Source organism: Barbus barbus (assembly GCF_936440315.1).
Source record: "Barbus barbus genome assembly, chromosome: 35".
NCBI lineage: Eukaryota > Metazoa > Chordata > Actinopteri > Cypriniformes > Cyprinidae > Barbus > Barbus barbus.
Window position 1 is genome coordinate 5,695,570 of NC_136763.1, and position 12,224 is coordinate 5,707,793.

A 12,224-nucleotide genomic window follows, 5' to 3' on the forward strand; every position below is an offset into this window, starting at 1 on the left:
TGGGGAGAAACGACAGGGCTTGAACTCAACCCTGATTGCTCAAAGTGGGGTTAAGGAAGTTTGGAGAAATCACACAGGATGTGTCTGTGAAACTAAAATGCTTTTTGTTGAGGAAAGAAACTAGTTTCAAAAAGACGAAACTATGCAACTCTTTGTGATATGAGAACAACACTGCCTCTCTCATGCCTTCATAACCGATTGGCCCGTATCCAGTCCATAAAAGAGGGGGCAAATACAACCATGCTTGGACAGAACATGGTTCAAACCCCTTGACTGAGTGCATATCAATGCAATGTGACCTCCAGCGCTGAACGGGGCAGCACAGTTATTTAATGAAGCTGCAGTAATTCTCTCTGGCTGTGTTCAGAAAATCATAATACAGTTCTATCCGTAATTCCGTATTGTTCCTATTCGAAGTGTATGTATATGTATATATTATTATTTTTTTTATATATATATTTTTATATTTATATTTACCTTTAATTCAGTTTTAGTAATTTAAAATGATTTAAGTTAACTGCCAGTATAGCATTTCCATTAAGTTTTAGGTTTATATTTTTATGCATATTTTATTAGATTTTTAGTTGATTTGAGCTACAATACAATTTGAGAAATTATTAGTAGCCTTCTCTATGATAAAGAAGTTGTTTAGCTAGTAGAAGAGAAAAACAAAACAGTTTAAATTTGTTCCTGACATGACAAAAATGTGTCGCCACAAGTTTTTAAGAACAATAAAAACTTTAGAATGTTTGACTGTCATTCTTGCATTTGATTAAATCTATATATACTTTTATTTATTTAATTACTTAAAAGCCAGTTTTTACACATTTGATGCTTTTGGACCTTGAACACACACACACACATATAGTATTCAAAATACAGAAAATGTACCCACAATTCAATGCGCATGACTTGACCTTCTATTTCTAGTGTAATGTATTAACCCAGAAACAACTCATATTTTTTCTTAATTACGTTTAAGTCGTTTTTGATCAGATTGCCAAAATGTAACATTTTCATACAAAATTTCATGCATATTTTCAAGATGCTAACTGGGCGCCACTCACATGCAGTGTTACAACACTATTAGCATACTAATATTTGAAAGTTTTATTGCATTTAGTCTATGGCTATTAGCTATTATCAATTGGAAACATCGACATGCTGTAGAAAACAAGAAAACTGCACTTAACAAATTATTTTAATTGGGTCTTTTAAAGAACAGTAGGCAGTATACGGTGTGTACTGGGCATTATTTAGTAAATAGTATTCTAATATAATATTTAGAACTTGGCCCTATGGTTTTGTGGAGAGATTATTATAAGTGCTGATAAGTGCTGGACCAGCAACTACTACTTCAAACATTTAAGGTAAAAAATTGTACAATTTTTATGTAGTTACCCAAAATTGGTCTCTGATCAGCGGCCTAATGTAAGCGTGACCCAGTGCTTGCCCTTCTAGTGTGTGGTTGCATCAGTATTCATATACATTCAGCGAATGACTCCTTTGCATTCATGATTTTGGAGCGACTTGCTTTGGTTTTGGCTGGTCTTTTCACTGCCTGCTGAATATGAAGTTGCAGTAGGAGCTTTCCCCCCCTCTTTTCTTTACCGAATCTTGCCGAGGGAACAGGGCACAATGTTCTCAAGGATAAAAAAAAAAAAAAAAACGGCTCACATGAATGTGACAGTAAGGGAAGTTCTCATTTCAGATCGCCTAATAGATAGGTTGTTCCCTTTCTGACTCTTTCTGTCTTTTCTTGCTCTTTTGTCTTCTCCTGTATTCTTTCTGTCGATCCTCATTTCTTCTGTCATAATTTAGGTCCCTTCAAAGCTTGGCAACAAACAGCATGTTTTATTGCCGGGCCCACTAGTGGCGGATTGTGAAACAGAGCTTACTACTACATTCATGTTGACTCAGGCCGTGAGGGTTTGGCGTTAGTGCTAGGATCTCGCCTTTTGTCCAACTCCGAGCACGCCACCCTTAAAAAAGAGTGATATTAAGGAGTGTTTATGTGTGTTTCTGTCTATACGTGTGTGTGTGTGTGGGAGTGTGTTCTCTTTCTGAGAGTGTGATTTGCTGTTCCATATGTCTATGTCTTTCATTGCGGTGGAGCAAGTTTTGACCTTCTATGCTTGTTTTGTCAGATGACCACATATGGCGCATTTCTCCACAAGGGGGCTTTCTGCAGGAACTACTTTAATCTTCTCGATCTGCTGGTGGTCGGCGTGTCGCTGGTGTCCTTCGGAATTCAGTGAGTGATCGTTATATTTTAGGGCTGTGTGTTAAATTAATATAAAACCAGAATCACAATTTTGTGTTTTATTAAATTGGGATTATTATCATTGGGATTCGTAAATCCCAAAGGTTGAAATGTACTTAAATAAATATATTTTTACAAATGCAATGTGTATATTATTATTATTATTATTATTATTATTATTATTATTATTAATTTTACAATTAAATATTACACACATAATGTTTCTTATTTTAATATTTTGATTTTAAAATAATAATAATACTTATAATACTATAATAATACTTTTTTTTTTTTTACAGTGAAATTACAATAGTATTTTTTTTTTTTAATATTTGTATTTAGTAGTAATCATACTTTTTCTTAAGGGCTCTAATAGCAAATTATTACAATTAATATTCCTTTTTTTCTTTCTTTTTTTCCACATTTATTTTATAGTCATTTTATAAATAATTCCAAAACGTTTTTTGCCAAATAATGCCACAATAATCACAATTGCAATTTTTTTTTATCAGAAAACAGTTAGATTCACAGTTTAACAGTAGACTGTAATTTCTACTTATTTCTAGCAAGGTATTATTTACAATATTAATATTTCTTATTTTGTTTATATTTATTTTATAGTCATTTTAATATGTAACAAAAAAAATGGCCAAATAATGCTACACTACAGTCAATCTTTTTTTTTTTTTTTTTTTTTTTTTTTTTTTTTTTATTATTACATTTTAAATCACAACTGCAATTTTTATCACAATAATCAATCTTTTTCCCTGATCATACGGCGCTATTATATTCCGTTATTGAAAGAGAGCTACACGACTTTGCTCAAAGTTTGCCTTTTTTCTTTGCTGAGTTCTCAATTATATTTCATTTAAGTATCAATTTTTCCTCAGAACTTTTTGGGTAAAATACAGTAAGAGTTCTGAAATGAATGTGTCTAGCATAGCTTGGATAAATTGGCCAGAGTTGAGATAGGACAAGTTGGCCTGGTTTCGTGCTGGTCTAGCTGTTGGCCTTCAGTGTTCACAGAAAAAAAACATTTCATGGCTCCATGAAGCTAGGTGACAAAGAAAGTCTTGCTAGTTAAGCTAATTTAGAAACCTGTCGAAGACACCAGCATCATAAGGACTTTAAAGCATGGATTTTTTTCTGTTTTGTATGTTTTTCGGTAACGTGTGCATGCTTCTGTCTCCTGCAGATCGTCGGCCATCTCAGTGGTGAAGATTCTGAGGGTTCTGAGGGTGCTGCGTCCACTCAGGGCCATAAACAGAGCTAAAGGACTGAAGGTTCTGCCCACTGCTTTGCTTTGTCTTCAGGAAATATGAATGTTGATATGATTAATTGGAATAGGGGTTACGTGCCCTGCCAGCTGTTTAAGCAACTATAAATTTGACATTTGTCTGACAGCCTCTGAGCTTTATCCTTTGCTTTCTGCAGCATGTGGTCCAGTGTGTGTTTGTGGCCATCAGAACTATTGGAAACATCATGATTGTCACCACACTGCTACAGTTCATGTTTGCCTGCATTGGTGTACAGCTCTTCAAGGTAAACTACTTTATATAGTTTTTATATAGGTATATATGTTGTTGGTTTTTAATTTTTTTTTTTTTGTGTATTTGTTTAGTGCTCACCCAGGCTGCATTTATTTGATAAAAATACTCTAATATTAATAAAAACTCTAATATTGTGAAATATTACTGTAATTTACTCTTTTATATTTGAATATATTTTTAAATGTAATTTATTCCTTTCATGCAAAGCTGAATTTTCAGCATCATTACTCCAGTCTTCAGTGTCACATGATCCTTCAGAAATCATTCTGATATACTGATTTGCTGCTCAAAAAACAATTCTCATTATTATCAATGTTGAAAACAGTTGTGCTGCTTAATATTTAATATTTCTTCTTTTTCTTCAGGGGAAGTTTTATCGTTGTAATGATGAAAACAAGTCCAGCCCAGAGGAGTGCAAGTGAGTCTAAACTAAAGTCTGAACATTTTAATCATTGCTGATATTAACTGTTTAACATCATGCACTTTTTAAATAAGCCTTTCTAATAAGACTACTTCCTTTCACAGCATTTACAATTATTGTAATAACATTCACAAAAGGAAACAAAAATAAACTTCTCTCTCTCTCAGGGGAACATATATCCTGTATAAGGAAGGAGACGTGAACCAGCCAATCATTCAGAAGCGCTATTGGCACAACAGTGATTTCAACTTTGATAACGTGCTCATGGCCATGATGGCTTTATTCACAGTGTCTACGTTTGAAGGCTGGCCAGCGTAAGCATTCAACAATACAACAGATATAGAATAGCACCTTTATTTTATTTTTAATTTTTTTTTTATCTTATTTTGCTGTTTTATTTTGTGCACGTTAATATACATCAGATACAGAATAGCACCTTTAGTTTATTTTAATATTTTATTTAATTATTTTGCTTCACCTTCAGATATAGAACAGAGCACTATATTTTATTTTATATTATATTTCATTCACCTAATTATAGATCAGGTATAGAATAGCCAATTTTATTTTATTTTTTTATGCACTTCAATATTTATGTATCAGATATAGAATGGCTTATTTTTTATTTTATTTTAGCATGTTATTTTATTGTTATATTATGCATCTTATTATAGATCAGATAAAGAAAAACAGCTTTGTGTAATTTTATTTCTGTAGACAATAAATACTAACCACATATATAAAACCTTACATGTATTACTCTTTATGCATCCATTTAAAAAGGAACAAAAATTCCCATTAGATAATTGGTAATTAAAGATTAAGTAATATAAGCAATAATCAGAAGCCTATTATTTTCCAACCTATAGTTTTGTGCATTTTTTAAATCAGCATTACTCTGTAATATTTAGAAAATGGCTCTACGTAATTGGATATTTAGAAATAGCTAATATTGGTTCTTGTATTGCACATTCTTACTCAAACAGTCGAGTTTCCATTTTCAAAACCACAGGGGAAATGAACGAGTGTGTTATTGTGTTTGTATTGGCGCTGTTGGTAAGTGCCACTGTGAACTCGATGCCAACAGTAGCACGCTGTCCCTGTAATTACAACACCACACTGCTACAAATGTTCTGTTAGTTTAACACGCACTTAGTTTCACACACACACACACACACGCTGTGACAGAATAACACAAAATAGCTGTTCTGTAACTGCGGGTGATGAAGTACACTTTTTCCTCGGCTCTCATTTCTTTTAGTTTACTTCTACATTTTGTCTTTCCTAAGGTTGTTGTACAAGGCCATAGACTCCAACCGGGAGAACTTGGGTCCCATCTACAACTACCGTGTGGAGATTTCCATCTTCTTCATCATCTACATTATCATCATCGCCTTCTTCATGATGAACATCTTCGTGGGTTTCGTCATCGTGACTTTTCAGGAACAGGGAGAGAAAGAGTACAAGAACTGTGAGCTGGACAAGAACCAGGTAAGAGAAGACACAATAAGAGTATGTGGAACATGGGATGCGTCACAAACCAGTGTGCTGCTTATCTAGACTGTATTTATATATAGACATATATAATAAATAAAAAGAAAACGAGTCGATAGAATAGAAAAAAAGTATAGGGAATGCTAGTGTTAGAGGGTCATTTTTATAATAAATAAAAAGAAAATAAGTAGATAGAATAGAAAAAGAATAGAAAATGCTAGTGTGTATATATGTGTATATATATATATATATATATATATATATATATATATATATATATATATATATATATATATATATATATATATATATATATATATATATAATATACTGTATATTATTTATAAATATTTTTAATTCATATTTTAATGTTTAGCTTTTATAGATTTTTATTTTTTATTTTAAATTTAGTTACATTTAATTAATAATCTTATGTGCTTTTGTCATATTTCTATTTCTAAAGTTTTAATTTATTTTTATTGCAGGTATTTAAGTACTATCAAGGACACATGTCTAATTTGATATATATATATATATATATATATAGCTTTTGCAACTATTTATTTCCGTTAATTGCCAATGCAGTATTTAATTCTAAAAATCTTAGTTTTTCAGCTTAAGCTTTATTCCAACATAAATTTTATTATTTAAAAATGATTATATAACGGTTTAATTTTTAGCTAGCAAAAACAACACTGATTGCGAAGATTCAAAATGTCAATATGAATTATTATAGTCAATATTTCTGACAGATTTTTTTTTGTGCTTGTTGGCATTTTATTGCTAATCATATGCTAACATCAGCTGTGAATGTTAGTTGAGTTTCTAGTGCTCTTGGGTTCCATTTCAGTGCCACCTATATAGACAGCGATTGAACTTAAGGTTCAGAACCAAGCCATTGAGTTTCTGCAGGTTCTTTGTACTGTATTCTGTTTATTTCTGGATTTTAAATTATTATGCATATGAGCTGACCACTTGTATGTTAATTGACAGAATGAAAAGCATGGTTTCATCTGTGTGTTCCTCAGCGTCAGTGTGTGGAGTATGCGTTAAAAGCACGTCCTCTCAGGAGGTACATCCCAAAGAACCCGTATCAGTATAAGTTCTGGTACGTGGTGAACTCCACCGGCTTTGAGTATATCATGTTTGTCCTGATCTTACTCAACACCATCTGTCTCGCCGTTCAGGTAACTTTCTTTATTCTTACATATTTTATTATTATTTTAGTAATATATATTTTACATATTGTAGTTACTAACTGCATATCTACAGTATATATTTACAAACTGAACAAAATAAATATTTTTATGGATATTTTCTGTATTTATATAAGTCAAACATTATTTATACTATTATAGTATTTATTGATATTTTGAAATTTATTTTTATGTGCTTTTGCCTTATTAGTTTTAAATATTTGTATTTAACTTTATTTATTTATTTATTTATTTTTATTTGAGTTAAGTGTATAGTAATTTTTGTCCAATAAATTGCTATTTCACATTTCTACAATTTTTCTATAATACATTCTGTTAGCATTTCTACAATTTTTCTATCACACATTTCTCTGTCCAGCACTACGGTCAGTCCGAGCTGTTCAATTATGTTATGGACATCCTGAATATGGTCTTCACTGCCGTCTTCACTGTGGAAATGGTACTCAAACTGATCGCCTTCAAACCCCGGGTGAGTAACTCAAACACACAGACACAGCCGTCACACAATATCACATCATTTCCCATGTGGACATTGATAACAGCACAGTATAATTACACTTCCTTTCTCAATATATCATACTGTTCCACTTATGATCCCGGTTTTCTCATGTTAACATCCCTCTGCCCCACTGTCCACTTTGACACATGCAGATTTGTGTTGAGAAGAAGAACAGAATGCTAGTAAGCAGCTCAGTGTGATTTGCAGTGCTGTCGTTTTCAGCTTTTCTGTTCTTTAACTTATTCAGTCTTGCATGAGGTTCTTGTGTAAAATGCTGTAGTAACCTTTCTATTTAATATTAATACTTTGTGTTGATTGATGGTGTAATAAATAACCCAGCTAACAAGGAATGTTCTCAGAACTAACAGGCTAACATTCAGGCAAACTTCTCTCATGTTATAAAATATGAAAGTTTGTTCAGAATTTTCCGGTCAATTATAACATTATCGGCACAAAAATGTTATTTATACATTGTTCATGGAACGCTGAAACATTTTAGACATTTGTCCAATGTATTTTTTTCTCTTTTTTAACATTACTACTATTGATTTTTACCATCTGAACATTCAAAAGAAACATTTCCATTATGTTTGCAAAATTACCATTTAACACTCCCTTGTTGTTTTTCTAACATTTTAAGGGAAAAAAATGTATCTATTGAGATTTATTTATATATATATATATATATATATTTTAATTAATTTATTTATTAAAATAAAATTAATTATTTATTTATTTATTTTTTTATTATTATTTATTTTATTTTATTTTATTTATTTTAGTTTATTTATTTTAACATTTATTAACATTTTACTGATTTTGTTTTGCTTTGCCATTTTTATTTATTTTAATGTCAGCTCATAATTTATTTTAATAAATTAAGTTGCCTTGGTGAATTAGAATAAATCTTAAATATCTTACAAATTTCAAACTGAATAAAAAAGGTGTTTTTATGAACTATTGTATTTCTATTAGTTTATTATTATTGATTTTATTTTATTTTTGTTTCATCGTTGTTGTTGTATGGTTTAACTTTGTTTTAGTTTACCATAGTTCAAACAACCAATAAATAATATTTTTAGAAAAAAGAAAAAAACAATTCTGAGAACGTTCAGAAATAACTTTCGTAATTTGATTCTTAGAATGCATCTTTTGTTCGCTGGGAAGCTAATATCTTTTTTTTTTTTTTTTTTTTTTTAAGTAAGAATTTCTGCATAATCAGATATGTACAGCAACTAATTGCTAATCATCACATATATTTTCTGGCCGTCCGCCCCTTTGCGTTTCTCAGGGGTATTTTGGGGACGCCTGGAACGTCTTTGACGCTTTGGTTGTGATCGGCAGCATTGTAGACATAGTACTGAGTGAGATTGATGTAAGTACAGCACAGTTGTAGGCCCTGTCCCCTCTAATATCCGCTCACCCGTCTCAGCCCTTTACTTCAGACAGACTCGCTTTCAGCTCAGGATGAGCTACTTTTCAACTGACAGCTGATTTCTTTGACTGCTGAGATCTAACATCTGTATTTCTTTCTTTTCAACCTCATTCTTTCTCCAACCATTTCTTCCCCCCTCCTCCTTGTGTGTGGTGTGTCTTTTATTAACAGCATTATTTCACTGACGCATGGAACACGTTTGACGCCTTAATTGTTGTCGGTAGCGTCGTAGATATTGCTATCACTGAAGTCAACGTAAGTACAACCGTCTTCACCTTTCTAAGTTCAGAAGCCTTGCAAGAAAACCATGTCTGGTGCCCAACACAAATTATATCCACAAGAGTATATGTTAACTATATTAATGAATGAATTTTAGTAACCCTTTATGATTTAATCAATTTGCTTCAGAGCCCAGGTTTTACATTGGACATCAAGTGGCGACCCAACAATTTAATATCATTTATTAATTGTGATTGTGTCATTTTATTTGATGAGATATGATAAATATGTATATTAAGGACCTCATATTATTATTTACCTATATACATGAGTTACCTCTGTGCAGTCTCCATGAAATCAAAATGTTTTGTGGTTTATAGTCCGTCTGTTAGCATTGAGATATAAAATCTACATTTGAAAAAAAAGAAAAAAACTGTAATATATATTTTACATATTGTAGTTCCTAACTGCATATCTGCAGTATATATTTAAATGTAACAAAATATATATTTTGTATATTTAATTATACAAGTCAAACATTATTTATAAACTAGTATAGTATTTATTGATATTTTGAAATATTTTATTTTTATTTAATTTAGTTTGTCAACATTTTAACAATTTTTTTATATTAATTATATTTTATTTTGTATTTAAAATGCAGACTATATATACATATATTAAACAATTTAAAATAAATCTTTTATGCTCAAGGCTGCACTTATTTGATCAGAATTACAGAAGAAGATCAGAAAAAAATATTACAATTCAAATGAACTGTTTTCAATTGTAATAAATTTTAAAACGTAATTTATTCTTGTGATGCAAAGCTGAATTTTCAGCATCATTACTCCAGTCTTCAGTGTCACACGATCCTTCAGAAATCATTCTAATATGCTGATTTGCTTCCCAGTAAACATTTCTTATTAACAGTTGTGATTTTTGTGTAAAACGAGACCATTTTATTCAGGATTATATGAGCAGGTCAGCATTTATTTAAAATAGTAATTTTGTAACATTTATAAATGTCTTTAGTGTCACATTTGATCGATTTAATGCATCTTTTATGAATAAAATAATTAATTTTGTTTCCCCCCCAAAAAAAATCTTACTGACATATGATATCAAATCTTAAATGAAATGTACAGTATTAATATTAGCATGAACTGCATATACCAGAAATAGGCTAAATTATTAACATCACACGACAGGAAAATTTTGTGAAAGCATAACAGCTAAGTGAATATTTTCCCAGTCAGTTTCATTTCTTGTAATGGCACTGATGTTTTTTTGCAAGGCTTCACTATATGTTGTCTTTGATGTGAATTGAGGTCGAACATCTAACCTTAATAACATTAACAGTCACACTTTCTGTTTCCCCTGCTTATCTGATAATAAATCCCTGAGGACTCTGCTGCTGAGAAAACAACCTTTTTGTTGTGTATTTGTGTTGACCATCAATATGTGGTCTCACATCCAAATGTGTGTGAATGCAGTCAGAGCTGCAGAAATCCATCAGCTGGTTTGTCTAACGCTTGTTCTTCCATTCTGTCTCCATAGAAACTTGTAGAGGCAAGTATGGCAAGATGTGATCTCCTGTTTGCTTGTGTTCTGCTTTGTAATGACTTGATTCCTTGAAGTGCTGTGAGGGCAAAAAATGTCCTTGTCAAAAGTTTGACAATATTGTACTAGTTTAAGAGCTTTCATCAAGATCAGTTCAGACGAAAAGAGCTCATTTGTGCTTTGCTGATTTTGTGTAATGAAGTAAAGCTCCCACCGCCTTGGCTTTACTGATTACAAGCCAAATCAGCATTAATGATTAGTTTTTGTGGGCAGGGAGGTTGACGACTTGTTAAAGGAACAGACCATCACTTTTTGGCATCACACTTATTATGTTCAGCAACAAACTAAGTTGATGTGGAAGCTTCGACAGCTTAATTGTCTGCTTGTACAAATAGAACAGATTCTAGAGTTTTGTTAATATTAATGGTGTATTTTTATACGAATGTTGTTAATATTTTGAATCAGATTTTAAATTTAGATGGTTAGTTTTCATTTCATGTGCTATCATTTTATTATTAGTCATTTTTATTTCGTTTTAGTTTTATTAATTTTAATGCTTTTATTTCATTTAGGCACCATTGCTGGGTTTTTTTAAGTTTAAGTTTTTCTTATTTAATTTATTTATTTATTATATAGTATATATGTGACCCTGGAGCACAAAACCAGTCTTAAGTCGCTGGGGTATGTTTGTAGCAATAGCCAAAAATACATTGTATCAAAATTATAGATTTTTCTTTTTTGCCAAAAATCATTAGGACATGAAGTAAAGATCATGTTCCATGAAGATATTTTGTACATTTCTTACTGTAAATATATCAAAACTTAATTTTTGATTAGTCATATGCATTGCTAAGAACTTAATTTGGACAACTTTAAAGGCAATTTTCTCAATATTTAGATTTTTTTGCACCCTCAGATTCCAGATTTTCAAATAGTTGTGTATCGGCCAAATATTGTCCTCTCCTAACAAACCATACATCAATGGAAAGCTTATTTATGTATAAATCTCACTTTTAATGACTGGTTTTGTTGTCCAGGGTCACATGTATTACACACATTTATTTTTTTATGTTTTTAATACATTTAATGTTGGGCATGAAGAGGTGGTGCTGGGAAGTGATGGTGTTCTTTGATTGAGTTTCAGTGTGTGATGTCTTGGGTGGTGCTGCTTAAAATCCTGTATCTCATAAATACTGTCCAGATTCAGACATATAACATAGGGAATACGCTAGGGATGTAACGGTATGAAAATTTCTCATCACGATTATAGTGACCAAAATTATCACGGTTATCAGTATTATCACGGTATTGTTAAAATGTGCTGGAGATGTTCAAAAAGTACCGAAACATAAATCACTTCACCAAGTTTCATACTTAAAAATCAACAAACAGCAAATAAAATGACTTTTTGTTTGCATAATCACTAAAACAATAACATTACCAATGAGGTCTGGATTTTAAATGACAACTTGACTGACACCAGTTTAATAGCATGTTCAAATAAATAATGTAAATGTTCAAATAAAGCTTTGAAAAAGTTTAACATAAAGGTAGACCACACAT

The 12,224-nt window shown here is 31.3% G+C and overlaps 1 protein-coding gene across 1 annotated transcript in view; it reads left to right on the top strand.

Moving 5' to 3' along the window:
* LOC306855380 (voltage-dependent L-type calcium channel subunit alpha-1D-like) overlaps nucleotides 1–12,224 on the top strand; it is a 113,892-nt gene that overhangs the window by 70,556 nt on the left and 31,112 nt on the right. The window contains exons 24-32 of the mRNA XM_079394052.1: nucleotides 2,148–2,254; nucleotides 3,459–3,546; nucleotides 3,698–3,805; nucleotides 4,179–4,231; nucleotides 4,402–4,548; nucleotides 5,524–5,725; nucleotides 6,757–6,915; nucleotides 7,304–7,414; nucleotides 9,051–9,134. Of these exons, the coding sequence (XP_079250178.1) occupies nucleotides 2,148–2,254; nucleotides 3,459–3,546; nucleotides 3,698–3,805; nucleotides 4,179–4,231; nucleotides 4,402–4,548; nucleotides 5,524–5,725; nucleotides 6,757–6,915; nucleotides 7,304–7,414; nucleotides 9,051–9,134 (1,059 nt within the window). The remainder of the gene's footprint in view (nucleotides 1–2,147; nucleotides 2,255–3,458; nucleotides 3,547–3,697; nucleotides 3,806–4,178; nucleotides 4,232–4,401; nucleotides 4,549–5,523; nucleotides 5,726–6,756; nucleotides 6,916–7,303; nucleotides 7,415–9,050; nucleotides 9,135–12,224) is intronic.